Source organism: Columba livia, chromosome 17, assembly GCF_036013475.1.
Source record: "Columba livia isolate bColLiv1 breed racing homer chromosome 17, bColLiv1.pat.W.v2, whole genome shotgun sequence".
Lineage (NCBI taxonomy): Eukaryota > Metazoa > Chordata > Aves > Columbiformes > Columbidae > Columba > Columba livia.
The window spans coordinates 13,235,611-13,258,322 of NC_088618.1; the positions used below are offsets into that span (position 1 = coordinate 13,235,611).

A 22,712-nucleotide genomic window follows, 5' to 3' on the forward strand; every position below is an offset into this window, starting at 1 on the left:
AAAAATTATCTTCCGGAGATCATCTAGCAGCAGCACTTAACCAGAGCACCATCTCCTGGTCTTTCTGTTCCCCCCTCCCCCCAAGGATTTTAATGTCATTCCTCTGTAAATGCTGTTGAATGTATTTCTTTTTGAACAATATATTGTGAGTGATCCCTCTTCTCCTACACGGTAATAAAAACTTGGATTCGGGAGTTTTAAAAGCCGCGGTGCTGAGATGGTCGCTCGCTGCCCAAGGCTGCAGCCGGGGGTCCTGAGGAACCCCCATGTGGGTGAGCTCTGGGGCCTGGGCTTGTGACGAGTGGCAGGTGAGGTGGCCAGGGAAGGGACCACGGAAGGTGGCCCAGAGGAGAAGGGAGATGCAGGGGAAGAGATGGGGTGATGGCCCAGGGAAGGTTGTCCAAAGGAGGGGAGGATGGTGATGGGAGGTGGCCCAGAGGGTAAGGAGGTCCAGGGAAGTGGTTGTTCAGTGAAGAAGGATCAAGGGGGAGGTTGCCCAGGGGAGGAGATGGTCGAGGGGAAGAGAACCAGGAGGTGAGATGGACCAGAGGAGGTTGTCCAAGGCAGGAGATGTCCAGGTGAAGGTTGCTCAGGGAAGGAGGTCCAGGAAAGCAGGAACATGTGGGATGGCCCAAGGGCAGGTGCCCGTGGAAGGAGGTTCTTTAGGAGAGAGAGCTTAAAGGAGAAGGAGGACCAGGGAATGGGCTGCGCAGGGAGGGAGGAGATTGTCCAGGAAGATGTCCCAGTGGAGTTTGGCCCAGGGAGAAGATGGTTGCCCAGGGTGGGAGGTCCAGGAACAGGAGGAACAGGGGGCGGCTCATGGGAAGGTGTTCAGGGGAGGAGTTTCTCAGGGATGGTGGGAAGGAGATGGCCCAGGGGCAGGAGCTGGCCAGGAGTAGGTGTCCCAGAGGGGAGGCCCAGGGGAGGTGGCTGTGCGGTGGGTGGGGGAAGCCCGGGCAGGCAGAGGCTGGCTGCTGTGGTGTTGCCAGGTGACGGGCACACACAGCCTGTCCAGTCCTGCCCGCAGTCCTGCCTGCTCTCCTGCCTCCCCCAGCACAGCCCGGCCAGGTGAGCACACGTTGGGGCTGGGGTGGGGGACCTGGACAGGGACCAGCGGGCAGGGGGCACACGGCAGCAGAGTTCCTGGGTGCAGCAAGCGTGACGGCATCCTGACTTTACTGAAAGGCAAACCCACAGCACCTGCAAACCCACCTCTCAGTGTGTCCCTCATCACCACAGCTCCAGGAGGTGGGTGGACTGGGCTGCGTTGGTCTCGGCTTGTTCACTCTGAAGCCTAATGAGTTCATGGGGGCTTTTAGAGCGTTACCCTCACCTTGCCTTGTGTTGCAGGCTTGGGTGGCAGGCATGGAGCTGGAGGAGGCTGTCCTCAAAGGCCAGAAGCGCAGCAAGGCTCGCACAGGTGACCGGTGCTGTGCACAGGCTGCGGGTTGCCCAGCTCTCCCAAAGCCCAGACTAACACACGTGCGCTCCCGCGCTGCCGGGGACGGGCTTGTCCCACCTGTCCCAGCCCCAGCGGGCAAGAAGCCAGAGCTGCTGCCCTCCCTGCCTGTCCCCGCTGCAGTGTCCCCCCGGCCAAAAACAGGGGATTTTGCCCCCTTGGGACTGTAGGACCTGCTGCTCTGTCCCAACCAGCGCGTCTTCCTCCTCTCGCAGGCCGGTACCCAGGGAAGCAGCCGGGGTTTGCGGGATCCCGGGCAAGGGGACACCGGGACCACGGGCACAGCCAGGTGCGGGGCGCGGGATGGGGGTCACAGTGTGGGGTTGCCATGTGCGTGTGCAGTTGGACCACCCGGGGGATGATGTGGCACCAACACCAGGGTGTTCCAGCTTGTCCCCCGGCTCGGGCGCTGTGTGAACAGTCACTGCCCTGTGCCCGCTCTCCCCTCTGCAGCAGCACAGCGTGGGCACACAGGGCTCTGGTGGCAGCAGGGACAGTGACACCTCACCTGACGCCCTCCTCGCTGGCTCCCGGACGGCTGGTGAGTGGGGACAGGTGCTTCAGGGCTTTCCCAGCCCTGCCGTATCCTCCAGCCCACCAGGCCCAAACCCTGACGGGGACCTGCAGATGTGCTGGTGCTCAGGCACAGGATTTTGCAGCTGGTGCTGTTTAAATCAAACAACAGAGACCAAGGGAGCAAGTGCCAGGACAGTGAAATTGTACCCTGGGAAGTGGTGTTGGAGGGGCTTCTGCAAAGATGGAAAGGGCAGTTTGGGACCAGGACTCTCCCATCGGGCAGTGGCTCCCCATTTTTCGTGATAGAAGAGCATCCCACCCCTGTGCCCTGCTGCCCTGGCAGGCCTTTGCACTGTGTCCATGGCGGAGCTGTGCTGCTGCAGCGGTGCCTGGGAGCACCCATCAGGGTGAAAAATTACCCTGGTCCAAGAAAACAATAAGGAAGATACTGTGGCATTTGCTCTTGGAAGCAGTTGAGGTTGAGGATCGTGCTGGAGTGGGTGGGATTGCTCAGGTGCACACCAAGCGCTCCCTGGTGAGAACAGGCATTGCCAGTATCTCCAAACTGGTTCAGATCCAGCTGAATGGGATGATGGGATGGCAGGATGATGGGATGATGGGATGATGGGATGATGGGATGGTGGGATGATGGGACGGTGGGATGATGAGATGACGGGATGGCGGGATGATGGGATGATGGGATGACGGGATGATGGGATTATGGGATGGCAGGATGATGGGATGATGGGATGAGCCCCTTCCATCCCTGCCCGGACGCAGGGGAGGCTCACTGCTCTGCTCTCCCTCACAGAGCTGGAAGGACACGGTGCCAGGTGTCCCCGGGGTGTCACCAGCCCTGTCCCATGGGAGAAGCGCTGCTGGGGGCTGGCTCAGCTCCTTGACCCCCAGCCCAGCCCGGGGGACCGGAGCACATCCAGCTCCATCTGCACAGAGGACTTTGCCACCAGGTTTTTGGAGGGCATGGAGGAGCCCCTGTGGTTCTCTGAGGAGGAAGATGAACCCACTGGGGATGTCCCCACTGAGGGAGATGATCCTGGGAAGGATGAGTCCTTGTTTCCCGCAGGGAGAAGGCTGGATGACCGTCGGCGGTTGGTGGTGGAGCAGGGCAGACATCCCTGGCAGGGCAGGTCACCTCTGGCCAGGCGGCAGAGCCTGGAGTCCCTGGGCGGGAGGATTTCCCGACTGAGCCGCAGTGACGCTCAGGGGATGGGCCGGGGGGGAGCCCGGGCAGCCCCCTCTGCACCACCAGCCCTGGGCTGCGAACACTCTCCCCACCGGAGTTCAGGCTGCAGGAAAGACCCATCGACCATCACCTTACGTGGTGACAACCCGGCTGCTGGATGTCCCTGGAGAGCCCCAGGCACCTCTGCTGGCAGGAGCAGCGCCATGGCACAGGGAGGCTCTGCCAATGGCCGTTTGCCAGGTTCCAGCGGTGCCAGGACCAGGGGACATCCCGCCAGCAGGACCCTGGGCCTGAGGTGGCAGCAGCTACCAGCTCTCTGGGGACGGCGTGGAGGGGACATCACCCTTGCTGGGTGTGACACAAGGAAGGCAGGAGCAGGCAGCAGGCAGAGGAGAGCTCCCTGCTCCGCTCACCGTGAGTCGGGGCTGGCCGGGGGTGCTGGGTGGTGCTGGAGAGCCATGGGGACAGGGACCAAGCAGGGGAAGGGACATGGCTGGGCCAGGGATCCTCTCTCTGGGCAGGTGCAGTGAGCTCCGTGCAGGCCATGGTGGCAGCACCAGCCCCAGTTGCTAAAGAGGATTATCTGGGGTGTGTGGGCTCCCCTCACAAAATGCCATTTTTTCCAGCAGTGATACCCCTTGGGCAGCGCAGAACGGGGACAGATGTGTCACCCTGCCCAGGAGCAGCGGCTCAGTCCTGGCGGCAGGGTGGGAAGCAGAAAGCCACCCTGCCCTGCACGGTATGTCCCTGGGCTGGCCGTGCCCGGCCATGGGGCACAGCCGCGGGTGTTTCTGCCGCAAGGGGACAGCCCGGCTGTGGTGGGATGCGCTGGGTGGTCAACGATGGGTGAGAGCACCGGTCCTGGCTCTGCTGCCTGTGCGAGTGTGGAGAGCAGAGGGGATGTGGCCCTTGTTCTTGGGTCCCTTGTGCTGGCCATGGACGTGCATGGGGAAGGGGAAGGTGGTTTGTAACCCTGCTTGTGGCCACCAGCGTGCAGCAGGACAGCCGCTGTCACTGCGTTGGTCACTGCAGAGGAGCCGGGAGGGGACACGGGAGATGGGACCTGGTGTGAAGGAGACTCGGAGCAAAGGAGACAGAGCCAGGTATGCCGGGGACTCCAGGAATGTGTCCTGCACAGTGACTGGTGGCTCAGCCATGCCCACAGGTGCCCAGCAGTGCCCTGGGAGCAGAAGGTGGAACTGGAAGCCCAAGAGGATCCTGCACCCCTGGGTGCTGGGTGGGCACCCAGTGGGGTCTGTGCCTCTGGAGATGGGGAGCAGTGCAGATGGGGATGTGGGTGACCATGTCCGCACTGCAGGGCTGGCGTGGCACCGCTGACACACTCCCAGGACAAGGACACCTGCCATCGGGACCCGACGGACACGGAGAGGATGGTGAGGTGACCCCGCAATGTCCAGAACGGGGGCTGGCCAGGCACAGCCAGGGGGGCAGGGACAGGCTGGGGGGTCTTCAGGCGAGTGGTCCCAGGTGCCCTGGGGGGCTGCAGGGGCTGTGCTGGCCACAGCCACAGCTCTGCATTGTGGGGGAAGAGCTGGTGCTGCTCCTGTGCTGGGGAGGGCCAGGACCAGGACCAGCTCCTGGATGAGGAAAAGACTTGGAGGTGGAAAAGGGGGATTCTCCAGTCTCGGCAGAGAGCCTGTGCGGACTGCCAGGAGGGGCTGGAGGAGGAGAGGAGGAAAACATCGGCTTTGCAAGAAGAGAAACTGGAGTTACAGAAGGTTGGTGCTCTCCCAGCTTTCCAGTGGGCCCTGGGTCACACTGGAGGTGCCCTGGGAAGGAGCATGTCACCCCTGTCAGAGGCTAAGCCCCTCGTCAGGGCATGCACGTGTCCCATGGGAAGCGTCCAGTGCTGCCCAAATTCCTAAAGATCCAAATGAAATGTGTCTGCTGGAAGGTTTTATTGGGAGGCTGGAGCTTTTAAGAGAAGAATTTGTTGGGGAAAACACTCTTCAGGCTGCACGCAGACTGGGGTTACTGGTGTGCAGGTTAGAAGGTCCCTGGAGAGTCCCAGCAGAGGCAGGGACTCCTGGGCACAGGCAGAGCAGCAGGCAGGGCTCGATGCCAAGGTGGTGGTCCTCATGTTGACAACGCTTCCCCAGCAAACCCCAGCTCTTTCCAGGGCAGGTCACCCTGTTCTGGAGCAGGCTGAGGTGGTGCCACCCTGGCCAGGAGGGACTCGGGCGTCCTGCATGGAGACTGAACTTGGGAAGAGCCTTCCTAGACCTGGAGGGTGGGCACGGGCTGCCAGAAGGGGTGAGGTGACCCCAGCATCTCTTGCAGAAGCTCCGGGAGCTGGAGCATCGTACCCGCTCCCTCCTGCGGCAGCGGCAGAGAGCCCTGGACCAGCTGCACGTGCTGCTCCAGAAGGAGAGGGTGGACGCCCTTCGGCAGCTCCGGGAGGCCCTGGATCAGGTTGGGGAAGGGATAAGGGGAGGGATGAGGACACAGGATAACCCCAACTTGGTGCCCTGGAGCTGTGTAACACGGGACCCCGTCGGGCAGGGGCAGCTGCCGGAACACATCACGGCTGGTCACGTCCAGCCACAGAAAAACTGCTGCTCTGCTCAGTGCTGGGGGCTGGCGCAGGGAGGGGGGGCAGCACTGGGGAGCACATCAGCCCAGATGTGCTGCTCCCCTGAGCTCACCCAGATGTTTCACCCTGCCCACCAGAGGGGCTGTGCAGGACGGTGGGGTCTGCTGGGTGCATTGGGCAGCAAGCTCTGCAGCTTGGCTGGTGGGCCAAGGTCTGTGCCTGAGCTGGGGGTGCCTCGTGGGGCAGAGGAGATGTCATCCTGGGTGTCCCCATGCTTGACCTGCTCCTGCCAAACGTGCTCTGCTCATCCCCTGGCTGTACAAGCAGCTCCAGGTCTTTCCTACAAGCTCTGACCTGGCTGCAAGGCCAACAGTTTTTATACAAGAGGCTGAGTGGACTTGGGGGCAGATTTAGGTGGTGCAGGTGCTGCTCTGATCCATCTCTCCTGGTGGCTACTCCCCAGGAAAGGGCTGGTGGGAGCACCCGGCTGCAGCGGCTGCAGCATCTCCTGAGCCACCCGTGGGAGCCAGTGATGCTGGGGCAGGCTGGGGGCTCCCTGGCCATGGGGACCAGCTCAGTGTGCCCACACCGACACCACGCACTCCCTGACAGTGCCGTGGGGCAGGGCCCTTTGGCAGCAGCGGTCAGGTGAGTCCCACAACCTCAGAGTGCTTCATGCTTTGGCAGGAGGCTACTTGCCCAGCGTGGGCGATGTGGGGTCCTGCACCCCTGGGCTCCTGTGCCCCACATCCCCGAGCATCCTTTGCGGAGGAGCCGCTCGGTGCCTTTGGCCATGCTGGCTCTTCCTCTTTGCCTGTAACCCCTCTCCTCCAGCTCATCTCCGCTGTCCCCCAGCCATGCGCTCCGTGTCCTGCGTGGCCTCCAAGAGCGAATCCAGCATCACCTTGGGGAGCTGCGGAGGGCAGGGGGAGCCCAGGGCCCCACCAGCCAGCGGGAGAAGGTGATTTGAGGGTGGGGAGGAGGGTCTTGCCCTGCGCAGCCATCAGTCCAGGGCAGGCTTTGACCCCTGGTGGCTGACCCCGAGAGCAGCTGGTTCCTCAGGCTGTGTCCTCTGCCTGTGCTGCACAGCTGGGTCTCGGGGATTTTGGTGACTCTCTTTCCCTGTCTGCACCCATCCATCACCTGAGCTGGGCACTGCTGGACTGGCAGCCCCGCAGAGACACCCACTGTGGCCAAGGGCTTGGCGTTGGGATGGGCATGGCAGCCACCAGGCTCCAGCCCATGGTCTCGCACCCTGTGCCTGTGTCAGGCAGTGCCTGCTCCTTGGGGCAGAGTGGTGACGGGGCCGGGCAGGCTCCCCCCGCCCCTCTCTGCAGCTGTGGCACAGATGGAATCCATGACAGGTATCAGCCCTTGGAGGGTTCCCAATTACGCATCCTTGAGCCCATGCCTTGGAGTGCAGGTGGTGGGATGTCTGCTGGAGGGCGGCCCCTCCACAGCCATGCGCAGACCTCGTGTGGGGCTGCAGCTGAGCGTGGCTGTCCGTGTGTCTGTCCACGTGCAGGGCTCTGCGCAGGGGCAGCAGCAGGATCAGCTTTGCGTGGGGAAGGCAGCAGCTCTGGGAGTCCTGAAGAAGCAGCTGAGGAAGGTGAGTGCTCCAGGCCCTCAGCCCAATCTCTCCTTGGCCCTTGCAAGGCTGGGTGGGGGGTCTGGGGGCTCTGTCTGGGGTCTCACAAACCCACGGGGACCTCCAGCTCACCCCAGAGGCTGCGTGGGCCAGCACTGTCCTGTGCAGCATGTGTCACATCTCCCCAGAGGACACAGAAAGCAGAAACGTGCCCAGGCACGCAGTGCAACGGCCCTGTGTGTCCATGGCTGGTGTCCCATGAAGGCTCTGGGGACACCAGCCACAAGGAGGCAGGATCATGTCCTGCCCCTTCCAAACCTGGGTTGATGCTTGTCTCTTGTGCATAGAGTCAGAGCAAACATCCACATCTCCATCCCTCCTCCCTGTCCATGGGCACTGGCCACGGCTCCCTGGGGCTCCTGCACCATCTCCAGCACTGTGTGCAGGAGCTGCAGCTGGAGAAGACACCCCACCCAGGCAGCATGGGGAACCTGACTGCCTCGGGAGGAGAAGAGGGCACCACAGCAAGGGAGGAGGTACAGGGACAGCCTGGGACAAGGGACTCACCTTCTGCCACAGCCTTACCCAAGAGACTAATCCAAAGCAAGGAAGAGGTGCAGAGCTCCACCACAGAGCATATCAAGGAGAGTTCAGCCCCATGGGAATAGCCCAGAGGTGAGGTTAGGACACCAGGGTATTTTTTCTAACCGAGAGACCTTAGGAAGAACCCACCACCCCCATAATTCTGTGGGTCACAGGGTTAGAGATACCAGGATCGTTTGTTGAGGACAGAGGAACCTCTGGTGGGAGACCTATGGAGGTTCTAGGGAGCCTTCTCCTGAGTTTGCCTGGAATGAGGCAGATGGTTCCTACACTCCCCTTCCAACTCTGCAGCTTCTCCTCTGCTCTCCTCAGTCTCCCATCTCCTACCCTGGGATGTAGCCATGGGTTACATCTCACAGGCAGATTGTAGGTGGTATTTCCCTTTCTGTCTCACCATGAAGACACGTGTCATGGGTGCTGTTTCTTTCTCCACTGTGTCAGAGGCTCCTGATGCCAGATCTCACTGGTCCCCTGTACCCTAGGATGGTGCCATTGCCAGGATTCCATTGGAAGTCAAAATGTTCCTCATCAAGCCCAGATCTGCTCATGGATTAGATGGATCTTGTCTCATACCTGTGTGTACATCGAGTGCCAGGGGAGGGTCAGTTGGACATGAGGAAAAGGTTCTTCACCCAGAGGTGCTGGACACTGAACAGGCTCCCCAGGGAGGTGTCACGGCCCCAACCTGACAGTGTTCAAGAAGAGACTGGACAACGTCCTCAGACACACGGGGTGACCTGTGAGGTGTCCTGTGCAGGGACAGGAGCTGGAACCGATGATCCGTGTGGGTCCTTCCAACCCAGGACATTCTATCATTCTATGATTCTATGCTGTGCTGCCGAAGTGATCCCTTTTGCACATGCTCTAAGACCAGAGCCAGGATGCTCAAAGCAACGCTTGCAGCAATTTTAATTTTTGGAAGGGAGAACATATGAGATGCTTGTAAAAAAAAAAAAAAAGTCTTTATGGTACCTCCTAACAGGAGAAATTTCGTAGTCCCAGGCACTTGGAGAGAGCTTAAGCAATACAGAGGAAAGACAACAAACTTGCTGAGAGTGTCACTGCCCTTTCATGTCCCTACACGGGGTTGGGAGCTGTGAGCTCCTCAGACACGTCTGGCCGTGCCAGATCCTGCATCAACATCTCCCAGGTCACAGTGGGATGCGCTGGCTGGGACGTCCCATAGAAAGAACAGAGTGAGGATGGAGAGGAGGACACCAGGGAGCACACGTGTGTGGGACAAGTGAATCCGGTGCAGGGAATCCTGGCTTCTTCTCTGTAGCCCGGAGTCATGGTGGAGGCAGGAATCCCTCAGACTAGACCTTGGGTGAGGTATGAAGCCAACACTCAGGGCTCCTGACTTAACTTTTCACATGCTACACTCTGTAGTGGAGCCCCAGCCCAGGGTTCAGCTTGGCTCATCCCAAAAAAAGATGCAGGGAGGTTTGGGAGTTGTTTGCCACAGGCACCTTCTCTGGGTCTGAGGATGAAGTTACCCCAGGCAGTGGGGCTACTGGGGGGGCTCTGGGCACATTTTTGCCTGCCCCTGGCACCGAGCAGAGCGTTGCTGGTGGGATTCAGCTCAGTCACCCAGAAGAAACTTGCTCTGGCTGACTTAGTGGCTCAGCCCAGCTCAAGTTGTGCCAGGGGAGGTTAAGGTTGGATGTGGGGAACAATTTCTTCCCCAAAGGGCTGTGGGGCATTGGAACAGGCTGCCCCGGGCAGTGCTGGAGTCACCATCCCTGGAGGGTTGGACAGACGGACATGAGGTTCTCAGGACATGGGATAGCACCCTAGTTGGTTAATGGTTGGACTCGACGTTCTTGAGCGGCTTTTCCAACCAAAATGATTCTGTGATTCTAAGGTCAGGATACAATGCTACAGGGGTGCTAGAGATGATTTAGGAGATGGTTGTCCCAGAAAAGAAGAAGTCCTGCTCTTCTGCTGTCCCCTTCCTCGTCTCTCTTCAGCTGCGCTCTTCTTGCTGTGGTTATCTGTCCACTCCGGGGGCAAATTCTGCTGGATGGGGGTATGGGAGAGAGCTGGCAAAGCCCTGTTGTTAGCTCTGTTAATAAGTGTCTATGAAGTGTCTGAACAAGTGCCAGGGGGTCGTCAGGAGTGCGGAGCGGGGACGGGGACACCCTGTGGAGATGCTGGGTGGGAGCTGCCCCAGCCTCCTTGCAGAAACCAGCCCAGTTTCTAACAAACACAGCTCTTGCTCCCCCTCCCCAGAGTTCGGGTGCTGCCTGTGGCCCTACCGGGGCGTTTTGGGAGCATTGGGCTCTTTCATGGGTGCCCTTTTCCCCAGCTACCATCTCTCATGCATCCTTTTCTCCCCAGACACCGAGGCCTCTGCAAGGCTTGCGGTGAAGCAAGGGTCACAGTCCCCGGGTTGCATCAACTTGCAATGTCTGCAATGGAAAAGCTCTTGCAAATAGGTGGTTAAAACGCGCTGTGTGGTTGTGATGGCTCCTAGAGCTGCCAAGTGCCCTCGGGCAGGAAGGAGAACTGGGAGCACCGACCCAGGGATGGCTGCAGGCAGAAATGTTTAATGGTAAAAACCACAGGGAAGTGTTCCGTTCAGATGCTTCCACTTAATTTTGAAAAGGAGAAAATTATTTCTCAGTCTCTACATATCTCATCAGAGATAGTGCTGGTCTTAATTTTCAGGGGAACATCCAAAGAGAATTCCTCCATGTGCAAGGGGGCAAATGAGAATTTCTTGCAGTACTTGATTACTACGCCTCCTTCCAGAGGGAGGGGATGGGAATTGAAATATCTGTGTGCTTTCTTTCCAATTAAAATAAAAGTGTTTTTCATTATGTTTTTCTGCAGTGTTGGATTGGGGAGGTTTCTGATATTACTTATGATGCTCAGCCATTCCCTTGCTGAACTTATTGCCTCTTTTTTTCCCCTCAAGTTTCACAAAGAGAATTGTGGTGTGTGCTGTGTTTTTATCCCGAAGAACTTTTAATTAAAACCCAAATGCTTGCAAGAATCCATGAAAGTCTTTGCAAACGTGGGCTGAGCTTCCTGGTGCAAGCGTAGGAATGATGCTTATCTTACAGCAGAAAACTGATGCAGAAGTGGCTCCCAAATCTCTAAATGATCACAGCAAAGTTTTCATTACTGGGAATTTCGCCTGTGGGGTTCCCTATCTGACTCCTTCACTCTTCATTATGTGCATGAAGGTTTCGATTCTGAAGGAAGCTGAAGACATAATAAGTGGAAGATCAACTGTGGTTAACTTTGCTTTAGTGATGGATTTTTGCCTGTTCTTCAACAACTCATGGAAATGTTGGGATTTGTTTATCATCGTTTGCTTCTCAAACAGGGCCGGGAGGAGATGGGCATGATGGGTGGAGATGGTGACAGATGACTGGGAGCTTTGAGCTTGCCTGGTAAAAATTGTTGGAGGGGACTGTGGATTTGCCAGATGCTCAGGGGAGATTCAGATCTCAGATATTATTTTGTTCCTCTCTTTCAGGGACCTGTTGGTGTAAAGAAACAGCTCTGGACAGCGGAAGTTAAAAAACTCTTTGCTCACACTTTTATCTCTAAATTATTGTATGTCCAAAGTCACCTGCTGCTGTTTCATGCACAACAAAGTCTATTCCAGGCGCTAGAGCAGGGACAGTATAGCAGAAACAAGGAAAGCCTTTTGCATTCACCAGTTTCCCTTCTGTAACTGAGGAATAATGGATATTACACGATGTTTCTCCATGTACGACTTAGCTCTCTTTTTCCCAGACTCCTGTAACACAGTTTCTCAGTGTGGCTGTTGAGTCCAGAGGAGGATGCAGAGCAATAGGAAAAGTGACACAAACAGCAGGTTGAGACAAGGTCCTTCTCTCCCCCGAGCTGCCTCCTGTGCTCTCAGGCTGGGGCTTGAGACGAACCCTCTTTCCCCTCCACCTGTTTTTACATGGATTTATTTATAGTCCACTGAAGATGTTTGCTCAGCATATTGGGACTGCTCAGAAAGTGATATGAGCCTGCGTAGAACAAGAAGGAAAAACACGTAAGTTCTGTTCCTTCCCTGTTGCGTGCTGCAAAAACAAAGGTCTTTGGGTGGTAGAAACTGCATTGCTGTCCGTGATCACAGGTGCTTTGGTCCCCAGGGACAGCACATTGCAGTCATGTTGCCCGGAGGGACCTCTGTTCCCCCCTCCCACCACCCTTGTTCTATTCCCCACTGCTCAGTGTAAGCTGAAGCATCTGTTTCTGTCTTGGCTTGTTTCTCCTGTTGTTTGGCAGCCTGGGATGAAGCCCTGCCTCTGTTGTCACGGCGTCTTGGGCAGTGACTCTGCGTTTGCTCCTGTGCATCTGCTTCCACATCTCACACGAATTCCGCTGCACGAACGCCTGGATTCTTGTTTTGGCCCAGCAGGTGAAGGATCAGCGTGGAAGACGGGGGATTGTCAGCAGGAAAATCACCCCAGAAACATTTCGAGCCCTGCCAAAGGCTTTGCTCAGCAGTTGTGGCTTCTGCAGCACCAGCAAATCTGGCACAGGGGAGAGACCCCAGACGTGGCAGAGTGACGTGAGCTGTGCCGGGGCTCAGCTCCTGCAGAAGCCTCCGAACGCCAGAAGAGGAGAAAAGCCTGAGCCGCAGCCTGTGGCTCATCCAGCATCACCATGTTCTTTGGGAAAACCCCAAAGAAGAGCTTTGACTGGATGAGAGACAGCACCTGCTGGGCTACAGTCAAACCGGTGCTTCTGGAGATGTAAAAGACTGAAGTTCTCCAGAGAAGAACATTTCATGCTTGTTAGTAACAGAACGACCTGGACTTACTTCTACAGTGCTGATTTGGTGTACAGAGATATTATCCCCTGTAACACAAGCTGAATGTTTTATCTGTTGGCTCTGCCTGCCTGCATGGAGTCTTCCAGACAAAGCGAGATTTTCAAGGTTAGTCCTGCAGAATCAGGTGGGTCATGGCTTGGTGGGGACTCGTCTGATCGCTGGGTTTGGGGAACAGCTGCTCCACTGAAGCAGCATGGTCCTGTGTCTGCATGATGCAGAGTTTTAATGTGGTTTTTCTGGACATATCTCTACATATAATTTGTCCTATAGAGGGGCCTCTACTTCCCCTCAGGCTCTGGAGGTGGCCATCGGTCATGAGCTCAGGCTGAGGGGTGAGGTGGCTCTTGTCGAGAGAACTCAGACCCTCCATTTTCCCTCTAGAGTCTTCATCTTCCCTCTGGAGATGTTGCAGGTGATCACCACTATGACACTGCGTGGGTTTGCCAGGTAGTGTAGGGACAAGTCAACCCAGATACCTCCTCTTCCCTAAGGCCATGGCGACAGACCTCCTTTCTGCCTTTGGGCTCTGCAGCGGGTGTGTAAATTGAAGCGGGAGGATGCTGCAGGGTTAGGAGCAGCGGGGATGAGGATGAGGAGGGTTTACAGGCTGTGTGTGCCTGGAGGAGGGGGGATGGTGGTGTGGCGCACCTTGGGGTGCGTGATCTGGGCACAGAGCCCCGAGCGCCAGGTGCTTGGTGCCAGGTTCTGTGCAGGGTCCCAGCTGCTGGTGCCGGGGTGCAGGATCCAGGTGTGTCGTGGGGCAGTGATTCAGGGTTCTGCATATTGCAGAACAGTGTTCAGATCACTCAAAGAAAAGTGCGACTTTAAGAGAGTTCAGTGGCAGGTTCACTCTATGATTTACTGCATGGGGGAAATATGCAGAGCCCTATGCTTCCTACCTTCTCTCCAGGGACCCAATAACTATTGACTCTGGAGTCTGTATTCTAGGACTCTGGAGGCAAACTTTCAGGTGAGGACTGATAACCATTCACGATGCAAACTTTCAGGCAATAGAATTCATAGAAATAAAAAAAATAATGGAGTAGAATAGCAGGAGGTCTGGATAAAGCTGGGTACCTGAGCAGAGGTCCAGCCAAACACAGAAAACCATAGATTTTTATATAGGGTCCCAATTACCGTGTGGCAGATGCTGGGGTGCACAGTGCTGGGGTGCAGGGCCCTGGCTCCTGCATGCAGAGACTGAATGCAGGGCCCAGGTGCAGAGGCCTGGTGCGGGTGCTGGCTGCAGTGTCTTGGGTGCAAATCCCTGGGCTGCACGTGCACGGGGAGCTGCTTGCGCTGCAGGTGGTCCAGGCTGAGCGGGAGGATGGGGCCGGGACAAGAGCCCATTGTGGCACGGAGAGCTCTGGTTTGGGTGCAAGGCTGGGGAAAGTCTCGCAGGCAGAGCACAGAGGCTTTGCTTTAGGTTAAACCGGTGTTACCTTAAGTCGATGGTGTCCAGATGTGAAATCTGCTGCAGCTGCAGCAAGGATCTGACGTTTCTCTGTCTCCTGGTGCAGTCTCACCTCGGTGCTGATGTCCTGGGGAGGGTGGCTGCTCAGGTGGGCGTTTGGGGATGAGCTGCTCAGGCTGACACGCGTTTTGTTCATGAATTAATAACCTCCCTGCAGAACCAGCCAGAGCCTTCTAAGCTGTTATTAAGAGCAAATGCTGTTATTCCAGTTTTAACACACACATGTCAATGGCTCAGCTCAAATGACCCTCACCTGGGAGTTTCCCAGTCTGGTCTTGCTCCTGCTGAAACATTTTGGTTTGGTTGGAGGCTGCCTGTAGACATGATAAGTTGCAATTATTTTACAGAAATAAACCCCTGAAAACCATGTGATCTCTTTATTACATTTTATTCTGGAGCGGAATGTCTCCTTTTAAATGAGAAATGAGCTCGCAGTGCTCTTGCGATGGAGTTTTACATGAAGACAATGCTCACAGTCCTGTGGTAATGTTGGGGTTTTTGAGTCAACACTCATCTGGGAGAAACCTTTAAAGAACGGTGTGAGACAGTGGATGGAGCTAGACCGTAGCACTTTTTTCTTTTGAAATATTAATGCATTCACTTTTTTTCCCAGTTTTGACCATTTTTTAATGCTGGGGTGCAGGTGGGAACCTGCTCAGCCCCGACACGTGCAGTTCCTGCTCTGCCTCCCTGTGCAGCAGGTCCTGTCGCTTTGCTTTGGAGCCATCCAGAGGATCTCAGGGAGAAGATGCTTTGCTGTCAAAGACCAGGGAGAACAGCGAGGGTGGGAGCTGGTGTGTCCTGAAACCAGACTATTCTATTCACGCACTGCTGATAGCTCCCATACTGACGTCTGCCTTGTTTTGGTGGCTTGTGGAGGCAAATCCCAACCCAGAGCTTGAGAATCAGCCCAGTTGTTCATGCTCAGCATGTTCAGGGTGCTTGGTTTCTGTTTCATGCCCCTGTAAAGTTTGAGGATGTTGGTGGAGGAGGAGAGGAATGTGCTGGAAGATGTCAGAAGAGTCAGTGCATGGCTGATCTCACACTGCTCTTCGATCACTGATGGGTTTGTACCTCCCCTCCTATGTAGAAAAAGTGTTTCCTCTGGGAATAAAGCTGGAAAGGTGCAGGTCACCTGTGCAAATGCTGTTTGGTGATGCCAGAGCTGGATGCAAATCCAGCCCTTTTCATCTATCTGTGCTCCGATTTCCTCTCCAGTAGAGCAGCTCCAGAGCTTCACTGCCTCTGTCTGGGATCCCACACAAAGTGTTCCTTTCTCCTCTCTTTTCTTGTGCCAGCTTTATCCTTTCTGCTCTGCAGAAGGCTTCTTTTACCCCCCAAAAGACCCTGATGCCTTGAAACCACCAGCCGAGGGGCCGGTGGGGAGCCCTCTCCAGGCACCTCCACTGGTGGGTACAAGGGTGAGACTTGCAGAGACCCCAGTGTCAGGCGAGATCTGAGGGTACAGAGGCTATTTCACTAATGTTAGAGGTTCAGCTGTCTTTTCCACTTCAGCTGCAGGAGGAGTTGGGGTCACAGAGGCTTTTTGGCCTCAATATTGATGGTTGCACGGCTGACACCAGCTGCTCCAGTCCAAGGGAAACAGCTGAACATTACTGCTGCTTTTAAAATGTCTAAAGACCAACACTTCTGTCCTCCAAACAGCTGGGTACTCCTTACCTTGCATTTGCATGTCCAAGGTCCTTTGCATGTTCATGTAAGGTCTGGATTTGCCCTGTCCCAGCAAGAGGATGAAATAGGGAACGGCAGCATCCTCTGCAGGAAGATCCTGAGATAACTCCTGGGTGTTATGATTCCTCCAGACAGAAAGCAAAGGGCCTGGGAGGGTGGACAAGGCAGATGCTCAAGGCAGGGAGGACTTGTCCATTAAACCAGAGCAGGAACCCTGTGAAGGGACAGGGGTGACCCTGGCTGTGCGGATGGGAAATGTCTTCTCTGCAGCTCACCACAGAGAAGCCCAATGACCGCAGTGGCTGGGAGGAGCAGGGGTGGGGAAAACCTGCATTCTAAATGGCATTTATTACTACTCAGAGGAGTCTCGCATGGGAGAACAGGCAGACACGAGGTGGTAGGAGATGCATGTCTGGGACTGTGCTCCCATAACCACCACTGGGTGCAACATCAGGAAACCCTGTGATGTCCCAGCGCTGCGTTCAGCTCCTGTGCGATGGGTTAAAACTGCCTGGCCAGCTGAGTCGCAAAATGGCTTTAAAACTAAATGGTAAAGGGGGACTCTCTGAAATTTTAGGGAATAGTGTTGTGCATTAGTGCTTTCCTGACTCACCTAAAGGTGCTGGGGCTTGGCCAAGTCTTGCAGGTCAGTGCTGGCTTTGCTGCTGATCAGGATTCCGCTCAGCACAAGCGGGCTCGTGCTTTGGTGCCTCCCAGACTGTAGCTGTGCAGCCAAAATGAGGTGTAGGTGCTGCGGCCAAAGTCAGGGCGAGCATGTTGCTCTGCAGCTAAAAGGCGCAGCCCTCCTGCTGCGGAGGCGTCTTCGGACTATGCGTCATCAGTAAATAACTGTGTTGCTTTCCAGAAATGTAGTTTACTCTGCAGGATCATTTACAAAATGGGGAAAAAATATGTCAAAGTCAACACCTACTGATGTGCAGGGAAATTATTAATCTCCTTAAAATTCTCAGTAATTCTCTTTGCTCCTATATTACAGGTCACAGTCCACTCATTTGTTACAGGAGCTGTTCAGTCTGCAAGAGAGTAACTTATCTCAGAAATCTAACTGTGCTGAGGGTTGTCCCGTGGGCTTGTCAGGATGTATTTTCACGGCAGAGATGAGCGTTGGAGATCACAGAATCACAGGGGTCGGAAGGGACCTCTAAAGATCATCCAGTCCAATCCCCCCGCCAGAGCAGGATCACCCGGATGACACATCTGCATCAGTCCTACACCTCTCCAGCATTTCCTTGCACATAAAGCAGCAGTGGTGCCATGCTGGGGCCAAGGCTGTGCTCAGGAGGCAGCCTCTCCACAGCGTTTGCGAAGGGGACACCAGGCTGAGGCGGCTGATGGTCTTCCCAGGTCTCACGGATGGACAAAGTTCCACCCCTTTTGCTGGAGGAAACCATAGAAATGTGTCCTACAGCAGCAGGACACCCCCACCCCGAGCCCTGGGGATACGCGAGGGACCTCTTAGGACCTGACAGAGCTTCAGGTGCAGATGCTGATACCCCCAACAGTCTGGAAAGGTTGCTCACTGTTGCACAGGTTTTACTGGGCTGGAGGAGAAGCTCAGCCCCCCTGAGCTGGAAGTATCTGCTGGCAGCAGAGGAGATGCGTCCTGCCTGGGGTCCCGCTCAACAGTAACCACGAGGCTCTTTCCCTGGGATATGGGGCTAAATACGCTAATGAGGATGAGATGTGCTCATTATAGGAGGGCAGCGCAAGAACAGGAGCTGGCTGAGCCCACCTGCTGAGCTCTGCGAGTGTTGTGGTTGGGATGTAAATGTTGTAATGCAGGAGATGTAATGAGATTGAAAATGGAAACGTAGTGAGACGGGGACGTAGGGTGACGCCGACACTGAGTTTTGTGATGAGAGGCAAAAAGGGGAATGTGCGATGGGTTGTGGAAGTGGAGACACAGGGCGTGTTGCAGAAACCAAGATTTTGGTTGAAATGCGGGGTGAAAAAGCACAGTGAGATGTGGCAAAAGGATTTGGCTGTGAAATGCACAAAATGGTGAGAAGGAAAAAATCCAAGAAGACAGACGTGAGGAAACAGAGATTGATCTGTGCAGGAGAAACTGCACGGTGCGTGGGGGATCCCATAAGGGACAGGCTGCGTGATTTCAACCGGTGTCATTAGGAACCACAGCACCTGATGGTTCTGCCTTGGCTTGTACCTGGAAGGTCTATCAGCCAGTGCAGCTTCGGGATATCAGTGCAACCTCGGAACCCTCTGGTACAAAATGTATCCCTGGTGAAGGCAACGCAAGAATCTGAAAGCTGCTCTTATTGTTAATTTAGTCTAAGGTGTGGTTGAAAACTGGATGAAATACTTGGAGCCAGCACTTTGTGCCAAAAATCATGAACTCTTATTTAGGGAAAAAAAAAAAAAAAGCACTTATAAAGAATCTGGAAAGTTCTGATGAAGCAACATGTGATTTGTTTTGCTGTAGAAAATGTCCTCTGTAAGAAATATTACCTGACAATGTCTATTTTATACGGTTTTGTGCATCTGTAACAGGAGACAGTCAATGGAGGATTTAAAAGATCTCACGCAAGAATTAAAAATCATGAGCACAGTGGGGTTGCATGGTTACAAATGAGGATTCCGGCCATGTTGGACCCTTCACCGCACGGGCTTGGCTGACATTGTTGGTAACATATTTTTAGTCAGAGGTTCCCAACATCGCCCCACATTGAAACTTGCTCAGAGAGTGTGGATTGAGAAGGTGCTGGCTTTTCTGATTAGGCTGTGAAATGGTCTGGATTATGGGCAAGATGTAAAGAGGAGTTATCAGAAATAAAACTAATGAGGAGTCATCAGAAAGAAAATGGTCTGGGTGACAAAAAGCCTTTTCTTCAGGAGGAGAAGCCGTTTGATGGAAATTGCTGCAGAAAAGCCGCTGGGAATGAAAGCCCTCTATTGAAAAATCTCTGGGTGAAAGCTGCCCATCCGTCACTCCTGGTACCTGCCACAGAATCGCATCGAATCTTCCTTCTTGTGGCATAACTCATTTTAATCAGGGTGGATATCTGAACTGGTAATTTCTTTTGTGCTCTTTATGTTGCCAGTCTTTCCATGGTGACTCAAGAAGGGGTCTGGGCTGCCGCCCCCATGGCCTCTGCTGAGCCGGCAATTTAAATCTTACTGTCAGGTGCAAGGAGTAATATATGAGAACAAATACCACAAATGTTCACCTCTGGCTAATATATAGAAAAGAAATAAAAGCACAAGGGAGAAGCCCTGTAGCGCAAGGAGAACCCCAAGGTAAACCGGTGTGCGTAATCAGGGAAGCTAATTCCAGCAGTTGTCAGCTGTCACTATTTTTACTGTGATAACGGTGACTGTGGGTGTGTGGATCTGGATTTTTCCCCTTGCCAGGGGTGTCTGGAACTGATCCTTATGTATGAGTCAATATTTTTCTATTAAAAAAACACCAAACCATTAAGCATACCGTTCTCATGGCGGCAGGGGAAACCTGAGCTTAGCAAAGCCTAATAAGGACTCCAGATGTCAGCCGTTTTTTTGAGGCATGCTTTTTTTGGTTCAGTTTCCTTATAAAAACAGGAGGTTTAAAAAGAAAACACGTCTGTATTTACACATAGTAAAAAACCCAGATACAGATGTGATCTCTTAAACTCTATGTTCCTATTATGATTTTGGGACGAGCTGTATCTTCCCCTCAGTCGAGGGTTTGTCACGTCAGGCAATGGGTTCAGTCCAGACAACGGATCAGCTCAGGTTAACCAGCTGCTGCAGCAAACACCAGCAGCAAGCTTCATTTTTGGGCTTTTCTCTGCTTCAAAAGTTGTCTGGGACAGGACAGTTACTACTACAGACCTCGAACAGGCAGCGGCAATCCTATAGCTTTATTTACACGTATAGAACTCTCTGCTCAACTATATTGCTCCTGCTCACTGGGCTGCAGATCTTCCTTCATCTTCCCAGTGGTTCAACAATGCTCTGGGCTCCCCCAGTTACTCCTGACAGGGCACATGTTGCAGGGATGCTCCGATGTCTGCCCAGGGCTCGTGCTTGGCAGGGATGTACATGCTACAGGTAGTTCTGTTATTTGCTCTACCGTTCCGTGTCGTTTAGATTGTCTAGGAAGTAACTTACAGGGATTATAAAAGGCTCCTCTAATATGTTTATAATTTCCCATCTATTTTAAAATCTTCTGTAATAATGTGGCTTTTGCAAGGGCTGCAAATGGAAGTTCACCCTCACAAGCCCTTTCCCCGCTCTAATAGACAGAGGCAGCAGAAAAGAGAAAACCTTCTGTTTCTACAGACAAAAACTGTTCTGTACCTCTCAATGTTATCATCACCTTGCAAGCACTCGCTCTGTCGCTGGTGTGTGTTAGGCAACAGCTAGATAATGGTGCATGTATGGGAGTGATTAAGCTAGATGTTTTCATCCTACTTTTTTTTTCTTTTTAATTTATTTTTAGGTTTTTTGGAGTGTTTCTTCACAGGACCGAGCTGCACTCTGGTTTCCCTTGGCAGCCGAGGTTATTTCACTTAAAGGTGTGTTAGCCCAGAAATTCAGGTCTCTAAATAAGCAGCTGCCTGTGAAACTCCAGATATTTTCACCTAAAAATTGCAACTTGCTGCCAGGCAAAGAAAGAAAATAGAGGAAAATGAGGAAAACAGGATGGAGGGACTGTGTATGGTCACCACTGCCTGTCTGCATTGGTGGCAGTGCTGAAATATGCCCCGAACCCCATCCCAAAACCTCTGCTTTTGGGGTTGGGAGTGAGACATAGCATCCTAGAAACTCCCAAACTCCTGGAAAAGGCCATGTATGACATGCAGTTGGGAAGTAAATTATGATTTATATCTGAATATCATTTAAAAAAAAAAATACAAAAGTAGAAGCCAGAGGTGCTGGGTATTCTTGGTAATGATAAAGGGCTGTGGGTGGTATTGGAAGACTCTTGTGCCACACAAAGGATGTGTGGCCTGAAACACAGAAATGGATGTCTCCATCCAGTAATATAACACACATAACATAATAAACATAACATAACATAACATAACATAACATAACATGTAACGTAACGTAACATAGCGTAACATAACATAATAACATAGGGCTGGAACAGCTCTGCTGGGAGGACACGCTGAGAGAGTTGGGGTGTTCAGCTGGAGAAGAGTAGGTCCAGGGAGACCTTTCTGGACCTAAAAGGGGCTGATAAGAAAGATGGGGACAGATTTTGGAGCAGGGCCTGTTGTGATAGGACAAGGGGTGATGGTTTTAAACCAAAGGAGGGATATTGAGGCCATAAATGAGGAAGAAATTGTTGTCCCTGAGGCTGGTGAGAGCCTGGCCCAGGTTGGCCAGAGAGGTGGTGGCTGAACCATCCCTGGAGACATCCCAGGCCAGGCTGGACGGGGCTCTGAGCAACCTGAGCTGGTGAAGATGTCCCTGCTCATGGCAGGGGTGGCACTGGGGTAGCTGGGGAGGTCCTTCCAAACCAAACTGTTCTATGATTCTATAATGTATTTGGTATATTAATACATATACTGATATAATATAATGATATAATTACAGAATATATATCCACCTCTGTGTCGGTCAGGGAAGCACCTCTGACATCTCTGCATGTTTGCAGAAAGACAAGGTTTCTGCCTGGCAGACCAGGGTTGCTGGCTGAAGGCCTCGGCACTGGCTGTCTGTGGTCATAAGGCATGTGGAGTGTGTGTCACCGAGGACAAAGAAAGAGATGTCCTAACAGAGATGATGAAATGGGCATGTTGTACCATGAACGCTTGGGACCTTTGCTGGGAGCTCCACAGTCCTACTGTCTCTGGTGGCCTTGGGCCTCTAAGGGGGTGAAGCTGAAGATATGCTCTACCTCATGCTTGGATGAAGCAAACAGAGGCCAGATTGATACTTGAAATTAGGTATTTTCTACTGTTGACAGAGACACCCACTTGTAGCAGTGCTGCTTAGCTGGGAGATCACTTGCTGCTTGTTGAGTGATTTTATATGTTTTTATGGAAAGCGCTCACCCATTAGAGTTATTTACTTACAGAGAGCATCTCCTAATGCCTGGGGATTGCGCACACTCGTGGTTCATGGCTGATATATTTGCTCTGCGCTGATTAAATTGCCCCCTCGGAGAAATGTGGAGTAATTGATGGCATCCTCGTTTCATGTGAGAAGTCCTCATCTTTTCTGAAAGGGAGATGGAAGTCGGAGCATCGCGGAGCAGTTGCATCAGGGTAATCATGTGCAGCCATGTTAGAGACTTCTCCACTATCGGTGGTGTTGGTCAGAAGGAAAGCCTCACCTCCACCCTTCTGCAGGATTTGCAGGTGAGGGCAATTAGCTAGAATTATTGCATAGGCATGTAGGCAGTTACTCACCTGTAAGTGCCTGCATCTCTAGCAGGCTGTTAGCCAGAGCTCTGTGATTTCTTCTGGTGCTTAATAAAATGCTTAGGATCACCTTGTGTAGCTACGGGCATGTGTGTGCTAACAGATATGCAGCTGGGCCCTGGATTCCATTGCTGAGCAGAAGCATTAAGGTTACAAGACAAAGCATGTGCTCAGAACAGTGTGGAGACCCCGGGGTGACATGAAAAGGACTTACTGCAAGCTATTATGGAAAAAAAAAATGCTGTAAAGCCAGAGGTAGCTGAGCAGGAACAGACGGCAAATATGAGCAGCCTGACCCAGGTAGCAAAAGGCTAAAGTCCTTCTCAGCTGAGTGTAGGGCTGGACCAGCATCATCAGCTGCCTGGAAGTGCTAGACCGGGCCAGCATTGGTCTGAGGCTGGCCACTGATGAGAGAGGGGAACA

At 53.8% G+C, this 22,712-nt stretch overlaps 1 protein-coding gene across 10 annotated transcripts; it reads left to right on the forward strand.

Annotated features, from left to right (window-relative positions):
• Positions 1–356: 356 nt before the first annotated feature.
• Positions 357–21,705, forward strand: LOC110359133 (uncharacterized). 10 transcript variants are annotated; one of them, XM_065033957.1, is made up of 17 exons: positions 357–1,248; positions 1,351–1,420; positions 1,675–1,748; positions 1,913–2,000; positions 2,787–3,593; positions 3,809–3,918; positions 4,170–4,282; positions 4,498–4,573; positions 4,823–4,918; positions 5,481–5,612; positions 6,197–6,381; positions 6,568–6,694; positions 7,259–7,342; positions 7,669–7,996; positions 10,265–11,945; positions 12,182–12,836; positions 16,895–21,705. In XM_065033957.1, exons 2-14 carry the CDS (start codon positions 1,366–1,368, stop codon positions 7,987–7,989), a joined length of 2,268 nt encoding a protein of 755 aa, XP_064890029.1. In that variant the 5' UTR covers positions 357–1,248; positions 1,351–1,365; the 3' UTR covers positions 7,990–7,996; positions 10,265–11,945; positions 12,182–12,836; positions 16,895–21,705. The 10 variants fall into 10 exon arrangements, with proteins under 10 accessions (XP_064890029.1, XP_064890028.1, XP_064890027.1 ...); XM_065033956.1 differs by lacking the exon at positions 16,895–21,705 and having other exon boundaries at positions 10,265–11,325; positions 11,412–11,945; positions 12,182–15,234; XM_065033955.1 differs by lacking the exon at positions 16,895–21,705 and having other exon boundaries at positions 12,182–15,234.
• Positions 21,706–22,712: the final 1,007 nt, after the last annotated feature.